Here is a 22,053-nt window from a genome sequence, read left to right on the forward strand (position 1 = left end):
TTGTAAGCTCCTCGTCTTGAGAGCTGGCGACTATTTTCCCTGATAGCTGCGCAGCCTATGTAAACAGTTCTTTTGAGGCGCATGTCCTCCTAGCTTAATGTGTTAATCTAGAATATTAATGTGTTATGGTAATAAAGGTCGGGTGTGGGTTGGGTATGAGTTATTAAATTTACATCACAATGAAATGAGTCCAATAAAGGTTAAATGGATCAATATAGATCGGATCAATTTGGACTTTTTCCAAACTTGATCTGACCTACCTATTTGATGGTCTGATTGTCAGTGGAAGCACGGTCTCTCCATAACAAAGAAAGATGTATTCTAAATAAAGCAAGTAACAAGAAAAAGGCAATTCTAAAGATGAACTATTAAAGCGCCCGTTAAACTATTAAAGCCGCCGTTATTGTAATGGCCATCAGCAATATTTATCGAAGTACTAAATCCATGAAACCAAGGACGGTAATCATGCGAAAATCATCGAAACTAAGCAGTCACAGATGTCAGGGACGCAAAGCCAAGATCCACATTCAGTGCTTGTAGTCCTTGTGATAAGGAGACTTGGAAGTGCCCTCACCAGGTTGAAGGTCGCCCTTGTTAGTTCCCCGAGGTCGCTTCTGAGCTCGCCTCGTGTCTTGTGGGGAATGCGGACTGTCATTTCGAGCCCTGGCCTTCAAGGTTCTCTGTTGTGGTGACGGACCAAAAAAGGAGGAGAGGCTCCATGGCTTGCTGACCTTGAGATTGTTCATGGCAATGACGGCCTCGTCCTCGCTCTGCCCACTGGACAAGAACACGATGGCCGGAATGGCAGGAGGCACAGTTTCCCGCAGGACACGGAGGGTGTCTCCAGGAATGTCCCGCTGACCAGCCTGGGGGCTATCCCAAGCATCAACAGGGTTCCCTCGAGGTGCACTTTGCGATCATTTAGGGCCTTCAAGCAAGCGACGAGAACACTCTTGGTCGAATCGGCGAACTTGCTAGTGCTGGGGGTTTTATCAAATGACAACTTTGGATACACAATGGGGATGAGACCGCCCCTCTGGCAGCATGTAGCGAACGACGCCAGTTCCTTTGCCTGCTTGCGGATAGCATCCTCAGATGGCTCACTTGCGTCGGTGACAGGCCCATCGCCCCACACGGCAAAGCGAGCCCTGGCTTCGCGGTGTTGTCGGAATTTCTGAGGGTGGCCATCAAGACCACGCCAAGCAACCGGGTTGCCCCTAATCGTAATGCCAACAAGTACTTTATTTTCCTCCAGGACATCCACGAAAGGTTTGCCTGCAAAAATGCCAACCCTAGATTCGATCATCTTGAGATGTTGCAACAACTGAATTTAGAATGCTCTCAATAGATGGAGGGCAATATACAGCAAAATTAGCTAAGACACTGACCATGCTCGGTCTTCTGATGGAGAGCTTCCTCCGAAAGAACCACTCCATTAAGAGAGCGGAGAGCTCCAGGAGGGGTCAAGAGTAGCTCCCGATAGGCACGCCTGGGATCCTCGTTATCTTCACAACAGGGCAGCTTGACGGTGCTAATCGATTCATCAACAGCGAGGATACTCTTTCCAGGAGTCTTAAACAATTTAGCATTGGCGCTGAGCTCATCTACATGAAACCCAAACACGCATCGTCCATCACCACCACCGTGTCTTAAATAGGTACTTGGCAAGAATATTCATGAGAAAAAGCAGAACATTGTCGGGCACAAAAAAAAGTGGTATAGTAGCAGATAGAACAGAGAACAGATGAGAAGGCCAATCAAGATCAGATCAAACCCTTCTACCACGGATATATATGAGCTAACTTTGAACTAGCAAGAAAATTGGCATAAACGAAACACAACCAAGCACAGACAGACTACAGGTTCAACACATCTACAGTATAGATAAATCGATCAAGGGACGATGAAGCAGAGGGAACACGAGACAGACTATTATCCTATGAAGACCAAAGTCAACACTCCTAAGGAAGCAAAGCGCGCACAGAGAGAGAGAGAGAGAAGAGAAGAAGGAGGAGGAGGAGGAATACTGGGGCATTTGCCTTTGGAAGTCGACATTGTCTCTTTTTTTCTGGCGATTTGCAGACCCAGAGAGAAAGAGGCTGATTCCGAGATGAAATGTACAGACCTTTTATAGTCAAAAGAGATGAATTGTCACGAGCGCGACACGCATCACGGAAGAGAACAATAGGTCATTTGCACGAGCTTGGGATGACAGCATGGACTAATTTCATCAGCAGTATGTTGATGCTTTTGTTACTTTCCGTCAAACCACAACCATGCTTTTCGCAGTTACCCAAAGTCAAGAGTCTACTCAAAATAAAAAATACATCCAAATCAGTTGGACCTGAGAAAGTAGAGATTCTCTAACCACCATGTCCCCATTTAATGTTGCGGGCGGAACGTGGAGGACAATAGAATGTCCATTTCACCTCTCGCCTATCCATTTGGCGAGTCATCATCTCACCATGAATCCGGAAAGTACGGTTTTTCATGTTTAGCTTGCGTGTGGTTTTTTCCTCTCTCTTTTTTAATCGGTCATTTACTATTCCTAGTCTAACATTTTGTGAATCAGGGAACATTTGATGTCCACTTTAAGCGGTCGCCCAAAGTCAAGAGTCTACTCAAAATCAAAAACACATCCAAATCAGTTGGACCCCAGAACGTAGAGAATCTCCCATCATAATGTTGGGGGCGGAACGTGGAGGACAATAGAATGTTCATTTCACCTCTCGCCTGTCTATTTGGCTAGTCATCATCTCACTATTGATCAGGAAATTTTCATGTTTAGCTTGCGTGTAGTTTGTTTTTTTTAATCAGTCATTTTCTATTCTTAGTATGACTCTTACTTTTATATTTTTGTCTTACCTCCTTATAGAGTGTGGGAGTCAAAAATTTATATCTGAAACTAAATCATTTCTAGCTTAACTCTCTAAGAGGATGAGGATTTGAACTTCCTATATTTCCATTCCTATGTAAAAAGGATGGCCACTAAGGCAATTCCTGTGATTTAACCTTGTGTGTAGTTGTCTTATTGATTTTTTTTTTTTTAATTTCATTGATTACCGTCTTTTTTGAAATCTAAAGGTATCATCACTAGAAGTCTTAAAATTTAACATGAAAAGATGTTATTTTAATTTTCAGGAAACTATGAAAGAATTGTATTTAATTTTACATGTTAATTTCAGGGTTCTCGATATAAAATTGGAAATTGAATTGATCAAAACTTATTTTTCGATTTATTAACCAAGAACTCGGCCAATCTCCTTACGAAATGGGCCTGGACCCGATTGGTAAGCCGATCATTTTTTGGCTCTCGAGTGTAGCCAAGCGAAGCATAATCCAAGATCAGTCGGGCTAAGACTAAAATCTTATGAAGGATAAAAGTTCGGAAATCTTGTCTACGGTTCATGTAACTAAGGTTTATTCCGATATAATAGGATGGCGTTTCTCGCTTTTGTTATATCTTGTTAGAGACTAACAAGCACAAGCAAAATTAAGGCATGCGATAACACATACGGAAATAATAACATTTCGATCTAGATATACGGTGCACGATCCCTTTTTGTAAGTTTGGTGAATCCTAGCAGTGACAAAATATTTCTTAAAATCGTTGCCTGGCGTCACAGAATACTCTTTTTGTATTTCTCTTGGCTCCCCCCATAGAATACAAAGGAAAATGTTTACATAGTACACAGAAATCCAATAGCCTCATCTAGGAGATTCGTCAAAAGAGAGCCTAAGTTCGAGCTTGTTAATATATCTAATTGGACCCATTTTCATTCAATTCTCGAAAAGCAAAACTCACGCATGCATCTCGGCAATCTCCTTCGGACCAAGGAACGGATAGAGAACACAACGGGATTTCGATAGGAACAGATAGAGGGCTCACCACACTTGTATCTGATACTCTCATTTTGGTAGATTAAAAGGAGTCCAAGTCTAAGCTTGTCCACATGTCCGGTTGGACCCACATTATCTCAAACACCTAAAGTAATTAAGATACATTAATTGCTCCAAACCATACTGATATGTGACATTTTCTTTAACACAACTACCAATATGATCTAACACATATGTGGGAATTACAATGTAATAATCCTTAGAATACCATAGAAATCTGAGCTAACATGTAAAAGCATTAGCATATAATTCAAAATTACTAGGGAAATAAAACTTGAACTTATGCTATTATCTTCTTAAATGGATAATTATGAAGAATAGGCTTGATTCGCCGAATTCTAAATGCATCGATGAATGTACTTTCCAAATTGTAAAATCACTCAAAGAACAAGTGAAAGAAATAATGATGATAGTCATACGCCAAGATTATGGAGAAAAATGAGGATGGGACGTTTTAAGTTGCATAATCAGAAATATTAAAATCAATAACGAGGTTATTTTTCCAAGGGAAAAAGGAAAAAAGAAAAACAGAAGCTAACGTCCGACTTACAAATTTTTTAGCCAGAATATGAAAGGTAATTTTCCCAAAACAAAGAGAGAAGTGTTTTTTTTTTTTCTCTATATATGATTACTCAGCTTTGAACAACTGATGACTCAGACATTTAGAATTAAGTTTACATACATTTAGTGGAACACTAATGTCGTAGTGACTAATTTTCAATGTCTTTGAACTAGATGAAAATTCATAAAATAAACTTAAAGAAACTGATTAACTAAAATTATTCCAATGATGCTCTCTAGTAATTTAATTTCAGTTGAAAAAACAATTATTCTCTCTTACATAATAAAACCCAATATTAATGAAAATTCATAAAAAGACTTAAAAAAACTAATTAACTAAAATAATTCCAATAATGTTCTCTGGTATTTTGATTTCAGTTGAAAAACTATTTTTTTCTCCTGCATGATAATACTTAATATTAGTCAAAACTTTTAGGTATCGTAAATTAAAAATCATTACTTTATTCAAACTTAATTTTCTAAGTGGTGTGTCACGATCTTACCTCTAGTGGTTCAACTAGTGGATTATTAAATCTAGGCTTAATTTGGATTATCCTAAATTTATATCAATTCATGACTTAAGATTCAAGTTATTAACATACAGATTATTTTCAATTAGGAGTCGTTCTAAATTATTTTTGGTGGGTCAATTATAAACCCAAGTTTAATATCGGAAGAATTACTATACCCCTCGAATCGAAGATTAAATGGATTTGAAGACTTGATTATACTAAATTTAGGTACTTTTCTTTTTCTTTTTTTTTTAAATATTTTATCGTGCAACTTGAATTGATTTTAACTCTCTTTTTTTAATATGTAAGTTGATCGTGTGGATACCTAGGGATCAAAATAACAATAAATAATCAAAACAATAAAGTAAACAAGGATTCAGCTTCTCCCCTACGCTCGATCATTTTCATGGGGGTCTCTTGCAGCTCTCTCTGTCTCTCTCCTCTCTTTTGTGGTCCACACCTTCCCGCGACTGTTCTTGTCTGTACGACATGGTTTGGCGGTGAAATCTTCAAAGTGGACATGCTTCCTTCAGCGAAAGTCTACTGAGCGGTCAAAAGGACATCATATCGAGACACAAGCAACCCTTCACATCTGACCAATCAATGGACTCCAACCAGCAGCCTTCTTCTTTGCCTTTTTGCCGAGCTCCTTTCTCGTGCGACTTACGGAAGCCTTCTTCTCTCGTATGTTTCAATTCTGATCAATAAAATCAAACTCTCGACCATCCCACGATTAATGGGCTCATTTCAACTAATCAAATAAGCTCGGCACTTTAAACCACGGCTGGTCCAATTTTGATGCAATATATGAATTAAGCTATACGATGAATGTTCCTAAAATTATATGCTATGCACCTTAATATATTCTTTTGATTTATGGTCAGGGTCGATCCCTAATTTTTATGCAATTAATTCTAAAATTATTAGTCAAAATTTAAGTGTCAACACGGGGTGCTTGCCATTATCTTATTTCCCTATCCAAGGTGATTTGTCTTTGTGTAAGTTCAAAAATTCTAGGATCTATTTAATCATGTCTTTGACATGTAATAGAAGATACCAAACTATGCCCAAGTAATTTACACTAAGACATGCTTACTATTATAGTTAAAAAGCTCAATTACATCTAACAGGGCATTTGTTAAGATGGTAAGAGACTTTACTTTGTGGTCTTGGGTTCAAATCTTTTGAGAGTTTACTATTATAGGATGAAATCATTTTCTTGGAAAATGACTAAGGTCAAGTTTGTTTATGGGGAAGATGTTAATACTAAAAGGGCTCGATGTGTCAAGACGATGATGATGCATATTACTCTAAGGTAAATTATATTTTACCTCCAGGTTTTTTGGGTGGTTGCAAATTCCCTATTAATGTTTCCATCGAGGCAATGATTTTCCGAATACTCTCAAATTAGTTTCCTCTTACCCCCAACATTGACACTAGCCAACTCTTGTACCGAAATCTCACTAAATGACCTGCTTAGTGCTTACAATGATTTATAAGGGCAAAGTCTTCTTTGCCACTTTATACTAATTTTCGTATATTCAAAATTAGCAATTTGAAAACTCTAGAATCTCTGTATCGTTTTTTAACAGCCTTCCTAGACCCTCGAACTACCGGGATTATTCTCACCGGGATGAAGAATAAATGATAATAATTGACTATTCATCAATGATAAAAAGAACTCGAAAATTCATGGTTTTGAAATTGGTGATTTCGAAGGTGTAAAAATTACTATCAAGTGGTAAGACGGTTTTGCACATAATCCCGGAGCAAGTAGGTTAGCTAGACAGATAGTGGTCTGAAAAGCTGGCCAAAGTTTACGTGCGGGACATATTGAAGTGGATTCTCGACGAAAACATTAAATGGAAATTTGCAACAAGCCGTATAACTTGAAGAGAGAAATTTAATTTGCCCATAACAATGTTGCGGGCTAATTGAGAACATACTCCGATCCATCGATTTCTTTGAAGTGCTTAATCGGATGAACAAGTTTAAAAATGGGTATCTGGATTTTTTTTTTTTTTTTTTTTTGCATCAGGGTATCTGGATTGACTTTAACCTCTTTAATATTATGTATAATGGGACTTGCTAAATCTATGTATAAAATAAAAAAGAGAGTAATTCTGAAAAAAAATTATGAAAAATCTTAAACTCCGAAGCTCCCTACAAAACAAGAAATGGAAAAGCAAAGGAAAAAAACCGGTATGGAGAAGTTGCTGAACCACAAAGGGTTGGCGAATAAAATCTTTTTTTCCGGATAAATCCCTATCCTCTCTTCCTCTGTTCATCACAAAGTCGCGCGCAGCCTCTGTTCCGCCTCTCCCCCAAGCGCTCCAAACGCTTCCGTTCTCTCGTCGCCGCCGCCGCCGCCGCCTTCTTCTTCCTATTCTTCAGCACATCGCCGACCTCTCACGTCCGCCGTCGCAGTCGCTTCACCAAACCTCATTGCACAAGTCCGCTGCGCACACACCCATATAAAAAAGATGTCCAAGGAAGGAGCTCCGCTCCAGAAGGACGTGCCCTGGCGGGCGTCGCACGTCCTCCGGCAAGCCCATCCCCAAGATTCACCACAACCCCGTCCTCCTCGTCTCCCAGACGCCTTACTCCACCTACGCCATCTCGGTCATGAAGGTCAGTGAGCCCCCTCCCCTCCCCCTCCCCTCCCCCTTTCGGTACTACCCATGTTGCTCGCTCGTCGTGGAGGTGGTTTCGAAGGTTCTGTCGAGTTGAATTCGGAATTCTCGTTCGAGCGTCGGATTCATTTTGGGTGTGTGTTGCGGCAGCAGCATCCTGACCCGATCGGGAGCGGATTGGGGATTGGAGTGGTGGTCGAAGCTGTGGGACCGGATTGCATCGTGCCTGGTCAAATCCGCCTGTGAAATTGCTTGGTGTCAAGGTGATTGGGGGATTCTCTTTTTGAGTTCAACTTATATGATATATCATGGCAAGTTAGTTTGTTTCCTTTTTTTTTTCTTTTTCTTTTTTCCCTGTTAGGGTGTCGAATTGTCTTGAGATTAAGGTTTTACATGTAGCTTAATCTGCTTAGTCTCTTTGGCTGTTGTCCCATAATTCATTTCGAGCGCTGGAATGTTCCCTGACGCTAGAACATGATTTTTACTGCCAAATGGAGGCCTGCCTTTCGAGGATGAATGCGCCTTCTTGCTCGACCGAGCCACTGATTCTGGGGTGCATTTTCCCTTTCTGCTTGTTCCTAGTTACATGACCTTGATAGCTCCACTTGCCGCTTTCTCCAAATTTGATCGACTTGCCACAAAAATTAAATGTGTTTTTCTTCTTATCTAGCCTCTTCCAGAAATACATAAAGTTTCTGGCCGACAATGGTTAATATCCTTGATTTCCTTTTTCTTAATGGGTTGGTTCTTTCAAGATGTGATTGCTAATCTTTTGCAGGAGTCTAGGAAGTGTTTCTGCCAATTCATGGTTGGTGTTAAAACATCGGGGAAGCTTTATTTATAGATTGTTTAAATTTGGGATTGGGTGAAATGCGTATTGAAGTGAGGTTACTTGTGTATCTACGATGTGGTGCATTACATGGCTTTAGGGTTTTATGGACTTGACAGAGCGAGTTTCGTTATTTTTGTCTTTCGACAAGATTGGTCTTTATTATCATGCCGTTGGGTAATTTGATGGGAAAATTTAATGAATTGCTACCCCATGATCCCCAGTCCCACATAGGCAATTGAAGCTACAGTCCCATGAAACTGCCAGGAAACATTGGAAACTAATTTTGGAGTTGCCTGAACTGTATCCGATTCTGACAATGAGCAAAATAACCTCTAGCCACTACTGTTGGTAATATTTTCTCGAGATGGTCACTGTGAAGAGTTGATCAGAAAATACTTAAAAAACAAGAGGAGTTAATCACAGACTCTCTCTCTCTCTCTCTCTCTCGACTGAGGAACACTCCTTGAGGTTGCACTGCAATGACCTGTTGAAGTTCTGGTTAGTGTTGTAATATTTTCTTGGAATAATGTAAAGGAAAAGGTTAATATCCTGAAAAATCCTAAATTAGTACACGTGTGATAAATCTATTTTGAACTAATTTCCTGACCATGAAAAACCTCAAGCTGATACATTTTTGACAATTCATCCCAAACGATACACTAGTGACAATTTTTTCTTTTGTTAGTTTCTGTTAAATTTTACTATCCAATCGCTAAGTTTGATGATACGTGACGGTTGACTAGTGTGTCAATTTGGGATTTTACTCTTAGCATGTCATAATTGTATAATTTTGTGTTTTTTTTAATGCTATTAATCTAATTTAACAGAAGGTATATTTGTCACAAATATACCAATTTAGGGTTTTTGGCGGTCGAACAATACATTTATCACAAATGTACCAGCTTAGAGTTTTTTGTGGTCATTTGGGGTGCATTTGTCACATATGTATTAGTTTGGGGTTTTTTATGGTAAAAAAATTAGTTTGGGATAAATTTGTCACACGTGTACCAGTTTGGTTTTAAGTTGGTTTTTTCAGGATATTAACTCTAAAGGAAACGGTGGATATTATATCTTTATCCTGCCTAATTTAGAGTTTCTCCATTCTTGCTATGCTTTTGGACTGGACATTCAAATATTGATTGCGAATACATTGATATTAAACAGTTAGTTATTCAGATTACATTTTCCTTATACGACTTCTTGCGTTACAGAGTATTCATGCTGCTGTTTCATAAGAGGATGCAAGAAGAAAGCATTTTTTCCATCTGTCTGTCTGCATGTTTTTTTTTTTTTCCCTTTTTGCCGTTTTGTTGGAGACCTGATCTTTCAATACCTTTCTATCAGATGTTGACGTGAGAAATTGGTTGGTCATTGATGCTTGGCATTGTTTTACTTTATCATGTGCATGACGAGAGTGGTTCAGATATCATTCTTCGTTGTGTTTCATGGTATCCTCTGTCTCTTTTTTTTCTTGATATCATGCATCTCTCGTGTCCAAACAGGTCTGGCGAATTAATGTTGACCTGAAGTTTTGTGGAACCTGTCGAAAGGGTACTGAATTTGCTTGGGAAGGTACTTGTGTTTTTCTTTCTTGTCCTTACCAGTTAGTTTGTGTTATGATTTCTATGTTCTTGAAATATGAATTGATCTTTCTAAGTAGCGGCTGGGGTTTTGGCTGCTGCACTTTAGGCAATTTCATTTGCCTTTTTCTGTTATTCTGAAGTGGTTATTTTTTCCAAAGTTTTATGCTGGGTTTTTCTTCTGCTGTGGAAAATCCATGAGCTATATGGACTTTGGAAATGATGAACTTCGTTAGGAAAGTCTACTTTTTTGAGGTAGAGGGTCTGTCGTCGGTTGTTTTGACGGAGAATTTGATGTTCTGTAAGAAGTGTAACTGCCATTGCGTATATTGTTTTATGGAATGGTGGCGGCGTCCTAAGATGGGTGCTGATATCTAAAACTAGGTTACGTTGTTATATATACAGAAGTACAGGACGCCCTAGATTTTGTGTTGGAGAGAGGAGAGTAGACATTGTGTCATGCTGTGGAGGGGTGGTGGATTTCTTCTTAAGACGATTGGTTGTCTTGCCAAGCATGGCTTTAGAAGATTTTGATTGCATAGGTTCCTTTGGTTGTTTAAATAAGCAGATGGTCTGCTTCTCACATCTCATTTCTGCTAGTAGTAGGGCTGGTCTCTCTCTTTCTGTCTTTCCATTCATGCTTTGAGAACTAGTTGTTGCATCATTTCCCTCATAGTTGTAGATTTCGGTGGCACAATACTAATGGCAAACATTTGTTTCTGTTTCTCTGGATGCAGTTCCTGGATTCGGCTGTCAACCTCATGAACAAGTCGTTCATTGATCATTAAGTGCTTCAGACTCTCTTATTTAGTTTAGAAATGAGCATGTGATTGCAAATTAACCTTTTTCTCGTTGCGACAGAATCGTAGAGAGTGGACTACGAAGAGGAATTTGTTTTTGCTTGTTCTTGTGGACGGACCATTTTGATTGACACCTGAGCTAGTAATTTGAGTAGATATTTTGGTCGTGGAAATGATGTATTACATAGTGTTGCATTTACAGTTACACATTTGTGTGAAGGTCTGATTTTCTCGATCTTTCTTTAATTAAACTAGAGTTGTCTCCAAGATATGAGTCGATAATAGATATACTGTTGTCAAGTATTTGCAGCTGTCTTACAGAGCAATCATCCCTTTCTTTTGGCTCTAAGTTGGGGATATCGGCGAAAGAAGTATCGATTGTCACTTCGAGGTAAGATTATTATTACTCCTTGGAGAATCAAATGTAGAATCGCAGGGCCCAGCACTATGCGTGACGGAATCGGAAACAGTTTGGTTTTCCAAGTATTTCAAGGAGGACTTACCCTTTGGCCAGGTTGGGCTCTGTAAAGCTACTGACATCCCTGATGCTAATACTATCTTGATGATTGAGGATCAAAATGATTATCGCAATTAAATAACGTTGTGAGTGCTTATAGCAACCCAATTCCCAATGAGGCTTTGGGGATCCCCAACTGCAATGCGTCCTTCTCTAGTATGAACAATCATCTCTTGGATCTTGTAAATGGTGTTCTACTGTCAGGCCCTCTTACGGTTTTAATGAATTGGACAATATCAAGTTAGAGGATTGTCTGAGGGGGCAATCGCTGGGAATGCTCCCGAGAACTTCTGCAATTGCCAAATTTCCTTTAGCTAGAACTTGTATCAATTACATTTGCCAATGAAATAGCTTGGGTTAGGGAGCCCATCTATTTAGCTAATTATGTTTTTGTTTTGATCATGTTCTTTCTGTTATGCTTCTGGATCATTTTTTGCATTCGTGGTGGAGTTTCGATATGCCTATGCACCAGTTGCTCCTGGTGACCTCTTTATATATGAGGGAGCAGTGTGATGTGGTTCCTTATTCCGGTTTTCGTGTCAACTTTGTTTTGTGTAAAATCTTTGACATCTTGTGGATTAATTCTTCAGGGGGTACAAAGTGTATTATGATGTGAAGGGAGAGGAGGGACAGAGGGCATTTCAAGAGGAAGCGGTTTCAACCTTTTGATGATGATGAACCTGCTCTGAATTGGGTTGATAATCTACTGGATGTTGATCCTCTGGACCGGTTCTGTCATTATCTATTGGAAAAAGAGTATGGACATCGGAAATGTTCGAGGGAGGAAGGAAAGAAAGGCAAAAGACGAAGGAAGAAGAGGGGGAAAGAAAGAGAGGAAGAAATGTGTATAAAATAGAGAAAGAGGAAAGACAAAGGAGAAAAAAAAAGCGAAAAATAGTGGAAGAAATGCGAAAATGTTGTATATTCTCGGCTTTAGGATCATAAGCCTCCTTATATAGAGAGAGAGAGAGAACATAGAAGGGCTTGTGATGGTCCTAGTCACCTGAAAAGGCACATTTGTCTGCCAACTATGTTTTTGTTTCGACGACATTCTTCTGCTATGTTACTGGTTATTATTTTGGGTCAGTAGTGGAGTTTAAGGTAGGGACATGTCTTCAAATAAGTATATGGCCATGATAAGCTTGTGTAACTTGGAGCTTCTAGAGTTGTTCCTCGTGCCGTTTTGTAAGCTCCTCGTCTTGAGAGCTGGTGACTATTTTCCTGATCGCTGCGCAGCCTATGTAAACAGTTCTTTTGAGGCGCATGTCCTCCTGGTTTAATGTGTTAATGTAGAATATTAATGTGTTATGGTAATAAAGGTTGGGTGTGGGTTGGGTATGAGTCATTAAATTTACATCGCAATGAAATGAGTCCAAAAAAAGTTAAATGGATCAATATATATCGAATCAATTTGGGTTTTTTCCAAACTTGATCTGACTTACCTATTTGACGGTCCGATCATGGAAGCACAGTCTCTCCATAACAAACAAAGATGTATTCTAAATAAAGCAAGCAACAAGAAAAGACAATTCTCAAGATCAACAATTAAAGCCCCCGTTGTTGTAACGGCCATCGATGCTATATATCAAAGTACTAAATCCATTGTACAATAACCATCAGCAATATTTATCAAAGTACTAACTCCACGAAACCAAGAATGGTAAAGATGCGAGTAGTCATCATGCGAAAATCATTGAAACTAAGCAGTCACAGATGTCAGGGACGCAAAGCCAAGATCCACACATTCAGTGCTTGTAGTCCTTGTGATAAGGAGACTTGCAAGTGCCCTCACCAGGTTGAAGGTCGCCCTTGTTAGGTCCCCGAGGTCGCTTCTGAGCTCGTCTCGTGTCTTGTAGGGAATGCGGGCTGCTGTTTCGAGCCCTGGCCTTCAAGGTTCTCTGTTGTGGTGGCGGACCAAAAAGGAGGAGAGGCTCCATGGCTTGCTGACCTTGCTGACCTTGAGATTGTTCATGGTAATGACAGCCTCGTTCTCACTCTGTCCACTGGACAAGAACACGATGACCGGAATGGCAGGAGGCACAGTTTTCCGCAGGACATTGAGGGTGTCTCGAGCAATGTCCCGCGGATCAGCCTGGGGGCTATCCCAAGCATCAACAGGATTCCCTCGAGGTGCACATTGCGATCATTTAGGGCCTTCAAGCAAGCGGCGAGAACACTCTTGGTCGAATCAGCAAACTTGCCAGTGCGGGGGGTTTTATCAAACGACAGCTTTGGATACACAATGGGAACGAGACCGCCCTCTGGCAGTAAGTAGCGAACGACGCCAGTTCCTTTGCCTGCTTGCGGATAGTAGTCTCAGATGGCTCACTTGCATCGATGACAGGCCCATCACCCCACACGGCAAAGTGAGCCCCGGCTGCACGGTGTTGCTGGAATTTCTGAGTGTGGCCATCAGGACCACGCCAAGCGACCGGGTTGCCCCTAATCATGATGCCAACAAGTACTTCATTTTCCTTAAGGACATCCGTGAAAGGTTTGCCTGCAAAGATACCAACCCTAGATTCGATCATCTTGAGACGTTGCAACAACTGAATTTAAAATACTCTCAATAGATTGAGGGCAATATACAGCAAAATTAGCTAAGACACTGACCATCCGCGGTCTTCTGATGGAGAGCTTCCTCCGAAAGAACGACTCCAATAAGTGAGCAGAGAGCTCCAGGAGTGGTCAAAAGTAGTTCCCGATAGGCACGCCTGAGATCCACGTTATCTTCCCAACAGGGCAGTTTGACGGTGCTAATCGATTCATCAATAGCGCGGATATTCTTTCCAGGTGTCTTAAACAATTTAGCAGTGTCGCTGAGCTTATCTACATAAAGCCCAAACACAGCATCATCCATCACCACCACCGTGTCTTAAAAAGATAATTGGCAGAACATTATCGGGCGGAACAAAACAGGGTTGTGGGAGCAGATAAAACAGAGAACCGATAAGAAGGCCAATCAAGGTCAGATAAAAAACAAAGACAGAATACAGGTTCAACCCATTTACAGTAGAGCTAAATCGAGCAAGGGATAGATGAAGCAGAGGGAGCACGAGACAGACTAGTATCCTATGAAGATCAAACTCAACACTCCAAAGGAAGCAAAGCGCGCACAGAGAGAGAAGAAGGAATACTGGGGCATTTTCCTTGCCGGACATTTCCTCTTCCTTTCGGGCGATTTGAGAACGCAGAGAGGCTTCCTCCAATCGGTGCAGAATTTGTGAGCGGGACTTGGGTGTGGCTTTCTTAATATATAGGCAGCAGAGCAACCGAGTTTTTTTTTTTTTTTTTTTTTTGGAGAAGCAGAGCAACCAAGTTCGCAGGCAGGAAAGGTTTGGTTCGTTGCCGCGCTAACGGCCAAGGCCATGCTATTAGAAAATAATGTCAACGTGCGGGCCCAATCAGGAAGCTCCACGTGGTGGAGTCCGGTTCCCATTTTGGGCTCCAAATACGCCCTCGAGTGGCTATTACACTTGGTTCTCATTTTGGGCTATCAAGTCAACGCGCCATTTGACTAATCCTACTGTAGAACTTTGTCCCATAGCTTAAAAATTATCAAGTCAACGCGCCATTTGACTAATCCTACTGTAGAACTTTGTCCCATAGCTTAAAAATTATCATATTGTCACTTTCGAGGTATGAAGCTCAAAAAAAATCGAGGGTGCGTTTTGTCTATGAAAGGTCAATTTCGAGTAAGTCGGACACGTCGTTGAGCCCGGGTCCATTTTTTGGGTGCCCAATCAGGAAGTCCACCGTGGAGCTTCCATTTTTTTTTGGGTGCCCAATCAGGAAGCTCCATTTTTTGAGACCCACGTGGTGGAGCCCGGGTCCAGATATAAATGGGTGCCCGCATTTATGAAGCTCAGACAAAATGGGTGCCCTCCACGTGGCGACCTGTTATGAAGCTCAGACAAAATGGGTGCCCAATCAGGAAGCTCCACGTGGTGGAGCCAGGTCCCACTTACTCGAAAGTGACAATTTCGAGTAAGTGGGACCCGGGCTCAACGACGTGTCTATAAAAGGTCACGCCCACGTTCATGCTGGCCGGAGGAAGCCTCTCTGAGTTCTCAAATCGCCCGAAAGGAAGAGGAAATGTCCGGCAAGGGAAAATGCCCCAGTATTCCTTCTTCTCTCTCTGTGCGCGCTTTGATTTGTTGACTTTGATCTTCATAGGATACTAGTCTGTCTCGTGCTCCCTCTGCTTCATCTATCCCTTGCTCGATTTAGCTCTACTGTAAATGGGTTGAACCTGTATTCTGTCTTTGTTTTTGATCTGACCTTTGATTGGCCTTCTTATCGGTTCTCTGTTTTATCTGCTCCCACAACCCTGTTTTTTTCCGCCCGATAATGTTCTGCCAATTATCTTTATAAGACACGGTGGTGGTGATGGACGATGCTGTGTTTGGGCTTTATGTAGATAAGCTCAGCAACACTGCTAAATTGTTTAAGACACCTGGAAAGAATATCCGCGCTATTGATGAATCGATTAGCACCGTCAAACTGCCCTGTTGGGAAGATAACGTGGATCTCAGGCGTGCCTATCGGGAGCTACTTTTGACCACTCCTGGAGCTCTCTCCTCACTTATTGGAGTCGTTCTTTCGGAGGAAGCTCTCCATCAGAAGACCGCGGATGGTCAGTGTCTTAGCTAATTTTGCTGTATATTGCCCTCCATCTATTGAGAGCATTTTAAATTCAGTTGTTGCAACGTCTCAAGATGATCGAATCTAGGGTTGGTATCTTTGCAGGCAAACCTTTCACGGATGTCCTTAAGGAAAATGAAGTACTTGTTGGCATCATGACTAGGGGCAACCCGGTCGCTTGGCGTGGTCCTGATGGCCACACTCAGAAATTCCAGCAACACCGCGAAGCCGGGGCTCACTTTGCCGTGTGGGATGATGGGCCTGTCATCGATGCAAGTGAGCCATCTGAGACTACTATCCGCAAGCAGGCAGAGGAACTGGCGTCGTTCGCTACTTACTGCCAGAGGGGCGGTCTCGTTCCCATTGTGTATCCAAAGCTGTCGTTTGATAAAACCCCCAGCACTGGCAAGTTTGCTGATTCGACCAAGAGTGTTCTCGCCGCTTGCTTGAAGGCCCTAAATGATCGCAATGTGCACCTCGAGGGAATCCTGTTGATGCTTGGGATAGCCCCCCAGGCTGATCCGCGGGACATTGCTCGAGACACCCTCAATGTCCTGCGGAAAACTGTGCCTCCTGCCATTCCGGTCATCGTGTTCTTGTCCAGTGGACAGAGTGAGAACGAGGCTGTCATTACCATGAACAATCTCAAGGTCAGCAAGGTCAGCAAGCCATGGAGCCTCTCCTCCTTTTTTGGTCCGCCACCACAACAGAGAACCTTGAAGGCCAGGGCTCGAAACAGCAGCCCGCATTCCCTACAAGACACGAGACGAGCTCAGAAGCGACCTCGGGACCTAACAAGGGCGACCTTCAACCTGGTGAGGGCACTTGCAAGTCTCCTTATCACAAGGACTACAAGCACTGAATGTGTGGATCTTGGCTTTGCGTCCCTGACATCTGTGACTGCTTAGTTTCAATGATTTTCGCATGATGACTACTCGCATCTTTACCATTCTTGGTTTCGCGGAGTTAGTACTTTGATAAATATTGCTGATGGTTATTGTACAATGGATTTAGTACTTTGATATATAGCATCGATGGCCGTTACAACAACGGGGGCTTTAATTGTTGATCTTGAGAATTGTCTTTTTCTTGTTGCTTGCTTTATTTAGAATACATCTTTGTTTGTTATGGAGAGACTGTGCTTCCATGATCGGACCGTCAAATAGGTAAGTCAGATCAAGTTTGGAAAAAACCCAAATTGATTCGATATATATTGATCCATTTAACTTTTTTGGACTCATTTCATTGCGATGTAAATTTAATGACTCATACCCAACCCACACCCAACCTTTATTACCATAACACATTAATATTCTACATTAACACATTAAACCAGGAGGACATGCGCCTCAAAAGAACTGTTTACATAGGCTGCGCAGCGATCAGGAAAATAGTCACCAGCTCTCAAGACGAGGAGCTTACAAAACGGCACGAGGAACAACTCTAGAAGCTCCAAGTTACACAAGCTTATCATGGCCATATACTTATTTGAAGACATGTCCCTACCTTAAACTCCACTACTGACCCAAAATAATAACCAGTAACATAGCAGAAGAATGTAGTCGAAACAAAAACATAGTTGGCAGACAAATGTGCCTTTTCAGGTAACTAGGACAATCCACAAGCCCTTCTGTGTTCTCTCTCTCTCTCCCTCTCTCTCTTTATAAGGAGGCTTATGATCCTAAAGCCGAGAATATACAACATTTTCGCATTTCTTCCACTATTTTTCGCTTTTTTCTCCTTTGTCTTTCCTCTTTCTCTATTTTATACACATTTCTTCCTCTCTTTCTTTCCCCCTCTTCTTCCTTCGTCTTTTGCCTTTCTTTCCTTCCTCCCTCGAACATTTCCGATGTCCATACTCTTTTCCAATAGATAATGACAGAACCGGTCCAGAGGATCAACATCCAGTAGATTATCAACCCAATTCAGAGCAGGTTCATCATCATCAAAAAGGTTGAAACCGCTTCCTCTTGAAATGCCCTCTGTCCCTCCTCTCCCTTCACATCATAATACACTTTGTACCCCCTGAAGAATTAATCCACAAGATGTCAAAGATTTTACACAAAACAAAGTTGACACGAAAACCGGAATAAGGAACCACATCACACTGCTCCCTCATATATAAAGAGGTCACCAGGAGCAACTGGTGCATAGGCATATCGAAACTCCACCACGAATGCAAAAAATGATCCAGAAGCATAACAGAAAGAACATGATCAAAACAAAAACATAATTAGCTAAATAGATGGGCTCCCTAACCCAAGCTATTTCATTGGCAAATGTAATTGATACAAGTTCTAGCTAAAGGAAATTTGGCAATTGCAGAAGTTCTCGGGAGCATTCCCAGCGATTGCCCCCTCAGACAATCCTCTAACTTGATATTGTCCAATTCATTAAAACCGTAAGAGGGCCTGACAGTAGAACACCATTTACAAGATCCAAGAGATGATTGTTCATACTAGAGAAGGACGCATTGCAGTTGGGGATCCCCAAAGCCTCATTGGGAATTGGGTTGCTATAAGCACTCACAACGTTATTTAATTGCGATAATCATTTTGATCCTCAATCATCAAGATAGTATTAGCATCAGGGATGTCAGTAGCTTTACAGAGCCCAACCTGGCCAAAGGGTAAGTCCTCCTTGAAATACTTGGAAAACCAAACTGTTTCCGATTCCGTCACGCATAGTGCTGGGCCCTGCGATTCTACATTTGATTCTCCAAGGAGTAATAATAATCTTACCTCGAAGTGACAATCGATACTTCTTTCGCCGATATCCCCAACTTAGAGCCAAAAGAAAGGGATGATTGCTCTGTAAGACAGCTGCAAATACTTGACAACAGTATATCTATTATCGACTCATATCTTGGAGACAACTCTAGTTTAATTAAAGAAAGATCGAGAAAAATCAGACCTTCACACAAATGTGTAACTGTAAATGCAACACTATGTAATACATCATTTCCACGACCAAAATATCTACTCAAATTACTAGCTCAGGTGTCAATCAAAATGGTCCGTCCACAAGAACAAGCAAAAACAAATTCCTCTTCGTAGTCCACTCTCTACGATTCTGTCGCAACGAGAAAAAGGTTAATTTGCAATCACATGCTCATTTCTAAACTAAATAAGAGAGTCTGAAGCACTTAATGATCAATGAACGACTTGTTCATGAGGTTGACAGCCGAATCCAGGAACTGCATCCAGAGAAACAGAAACAAATGTTTGCCATTAGTATTGTGCCACCGAAATCTACAACTATGAGGGAAATGATGCAACAACTAGTTCTCAAAGCATGAATGGAAAGACAGAAAGAGAGAGACCAGCCCTACTACTAGCAGAAATGAGATGTGAGAAGCAGACCATCTGCTTATTTAAACAACCAAAGGAACCTATGCAATCAAAATCTTCTAAAGCCATGCTTGGCAAGACAACCAATCGTCTTAAGAAGAAATCCACCACCCCTCCACAGCATGACACAATGTCTACTCTCTCCTCTCTCCAACACAAAATCTAGGGCGTCCTGTACTTCTGTATATATAACAACGTAACCTAGTTTTAGATATCAGCACCCATCTTAGGACGCCGCCACCATTCCATAAAACAATATACGCAATGGCAGTTACACTTCTTACAGAACATCAAATTCTCCGTCAAAACAACCGACGACAGACCCTCTACCTCAAAAAAGTAGACTTTCCTAACGAAGTTCATCATTTCCAAAGTCCATATAGCTCATGGATTTTCCACAGCAGAAGAAAAACCCAGCATAAAACTTTGGAAAAATAACCACTTCAGAATAACAGAAAAAGGCAAATGAAATTGCCTAAAGTGCAGCAGCCAAAACCCCAGCCGCTACTTAGAAAGATCAATTCATATTTCAAGAACATAGAAATCATAACACAAACTAACTGGTAAGGACAAGAAAGAAAAACACAAGTACCTTCCCAAGCAAATTCAGTACCCTTTCGACAGGTTCCACAAAACTTCAGGTCAACATTAATTCGCCAGACCTGTTTGGACACGAGAGATGCATGATATCAAGAAAAAAAAGAGACAGAGGATACCATGAAACACAACGAAGAATGATATCTGAACCACTCTCGTCATGCACATGATAAAGTAAAACAATGCCAAGCATCAATGAGTAACCAATTTCTCACGTCAACATCTGATAGAAAGGTATTGAAAGACAGATCAGGTCTACAACAAAACGACAAAAAGGAAAAAAATACAAACAGATGGGAGAAGTGCTTTCTTCTTGCATCCTCTTATGAAAAAGTAGCATGACTACTCTGTAACGCAAGGAGTCATATAAGGAAAATGTAATCTGAATATCTAATTGTTTAATATCAATGTATCCATAATTAAATATTCGAATGTCCAAATACAAAAACACAGCAAGTATTAAATATATGAATGTCCAAGTACAAAAACATTGCAAGTATGGAGAAACTCCATATTAGGCAGGATAAAGATACAGTATTCACCGTTTCCTTTACAATATTCCAGGAGAATATTACAGCACTAACCAGATCTTCAAGACATCATTGCAGTGAAAGCTCGAGGAGCGTTCCTCAGTCGAGAGAGAGAGAGAGAGAGAAATGCAAAACAGAGTTTGTGATTAACTCCTCTTGTTTTTTAAGTAGTTTCGGATCAACTCTTCACGGTGAGCATCTCAAGAGAAAATATTACCAAGAGTAGCTGCTAGAGGTTATTTTGGTCATAGTCAGAACCGCATACAGTTCAGGCAACTCCAAAATTAGTTTCCAACATTTCCTAGCGGTTTCTTGGGATTATAGCTTCAATCACCTTTGCAGGACCGGGGATCACTTGGTAGCAATTCATTAAATTTTCCCATCAAATTACCTAATGGCATGATAATAAAGACCAATCTTGTCGAAGGACAAAAACAACGAAACTCCCACCGTCAAGTCTATAAAACCCTAAAGCCATGTAATGCACTACGACATATATACACAAGTAACCTCACTTCGGAATATGAGTTTCACCCAATCCCAAATTTAAACAATCTAAAAATAAAGTTACCTCAATATTCTAACACCAACCATGAATTGGCAGGAACACTTAAGAGACTCCTGCAAAATATTAGCAATTACATCTTGAAGGAGCAAACCCATTAAGAACAAGGAAAGCAGCGATATTAACTCATTGTCCGCCAGAAACTTTATGTATTTCTGGAAGAGGGTTAGATGAGCACGAAAACACATTTAATGTTTGTGGCACATAGGTCAAATTTGGAGAAAGCAGCAAGTGGAGCTATCAAGGTCATGTAACTAGGAACAAACAGAAAGGGAAGATGCACTCTAGAATCAGTGGCTCCATCGAGCAAGAACGCGAATTCATCCTCGAAAGGTAGGCCTCAATTTGGCAGTAAAAATCATGTTCTAGCGTCAGGGAACATTCCAGCTCTCGAAATGAATTATCGGACAACAGCCAAAGAGACTAAGAAGATAAAGCTCCATGTAAAACCTTCATGTCAAGACAATTCGAGACCGTCGCAGATAAAAAAAGGAAACAAACTAACTTCCCATGATATATCATATAAGTTCAACCGGAGATGAAACATAAGAACAGCCCATTGTTCCATTTGATAACTTCAGAAATGGGGCGAAAGGGACATCCCCAAATCACCTTGACACCGAGCAATTCAACGGGCGGGATTTGACCAGGCACGATACAATCCGTCCCCGCAGCTTTGACCACCAATCCAATCCCCAATCCACTCCCGATCGGATCAGGATGCTCCCAGAACACACACCCCAAATGAATCCGACACTCGAACGGGAATTCCAAATTCAACTCGACAGAACCTTCGAAGCCACTTCAAGACAAGCGAGTGACACAGGTAGTACCGAAAGGTACTCTTTGTATATGGTGTGTGCGCGCGCCAACTTGGGTAATGAGACTACGACGGTGGCCGTGACAGGTCAGCAATGTGCTGAAGAAGACATGGCGGTAATGGTTGGTGGCGGCGGTGACCCGAGAGCGGAAGCTGGTGGGTGGTTTTGGAGCGCTTGGTGGAGAGGCGGAAGAGAGGCGGTGCGACTTTGT

General features: G+C 41.2%; 3 protein-coding genes, 1 long non-coding RNA gene and 1 pseudogene across 5 annotated transcripts; 2 read left to right on the forward strand and 3 right to left on the reverse strand.

The window, feature by feature from the left end:
* Positions 1 to 527: 527 nt before the first annotated feature.
* On the reverse strand, positions 528 to 2,055 carry LOC104456250 (fructose-bisphosphate aldolase 8, cytosolic-like). The gene is made up of 4 exons (XM_039299595.1): positions 2,040 to 2,055; positions 1,389 to 1,604; positions 972 to 1,275; positions 528 to 873 (listed from the first exon to the last, which is right to left on the reverse strand). Exons 1-4 carry the CDS (start codon positions 2,053 to 2,055, stop codon positions 528 to 530), a joined length of 882 nt encoding a protein of 293 aa, XP_039155529.1.
* Positions 2,056 to 7,284: 5,229 nt separating this feature from the next.
* LOC120290261 lies at positions 7,285 to 11,034 on the forward strand (annotated as a pseudogene).
* Positions 11,035 to 13,223: 2,189 nt separating this feature from the next.
* Positions 13,224 to 14,195, reverse strand: LOC120286981 (fructose-bisphosphate aldolase 5, cytosolic-like). The gene is made up of 3 exons (XM_039299604.1): positions 13,949 to 14,195; positions 13,575 to 13,835; positions 13,224 to 13,459 (listed from the first exon to the last, which is right to left on the reverse strand). Exons 1-3 carry the CDS (start codon positions 14,193 to 14,195, stop codon positions 13,224 to 13,226), a joined length of 744 nt encoding a protein of 247 aa, XP_039155538.1.
* A 1,529-nt stretch (positions 14,196 to 15,724) lies between these two features.
* On the forward strand, positions 15,725 to 16,887 carry LOC120286985 (fructose-bisphosphate aldolase 5, cytosolic-like). Its single transcript, XM_039299609.1, has 2 exons — positions 15,725 to 15,971; positions 16,085 to 16,887. Exons 1-2 carry the CDS (start codon positions 15,725 to 15,727, stop codon positions 16,885 to 16,887), a joined length of 1,050 nt encoding a protein of 349 aa, XP_039155543.1.
* A 1,035-nt stretch (positions 16,888 to 17,922) lies between these two features.
* On the reverse strand, positions 17,923 to 22,053 carry LOC120290263. Of its 2 annotated transcripts, XR_005548123.1 has the most exons (4): positions 21,634 to 22,053; positions 19,922 to 19,991; positions 18,598 to 19,175; positions 17,923 to 18,004 (listed from the first exon to the last, which is right to left on the reverse strand). It is a non-coding gene; the product is annotated as an uncharacterized LOC120290263 (long non-coding RNA). The 2 variants fall into 2 exon arrangements; XR_005548122.1 differs by lacking the exon at positions 17,923 to 18,004 and having other exon boundaries at positions 18,012 to 19,175.

This window comes from Eucalyptus grandis, chromosome 1 (assembly GCF_016545825.1).
Source record: "Eucalyptus grandis isolate ANBG69807.140 chromosome 1, ASM1654582v1, whole genome shotgun sequence".
NCBI classification, from domain to species: Eukaryota; Viridiplantae; Streptophyta; class Magnoliopsida; order Myrtales; family Myrtaceae; genus Eucalyptus; species Eucalyptus grandis.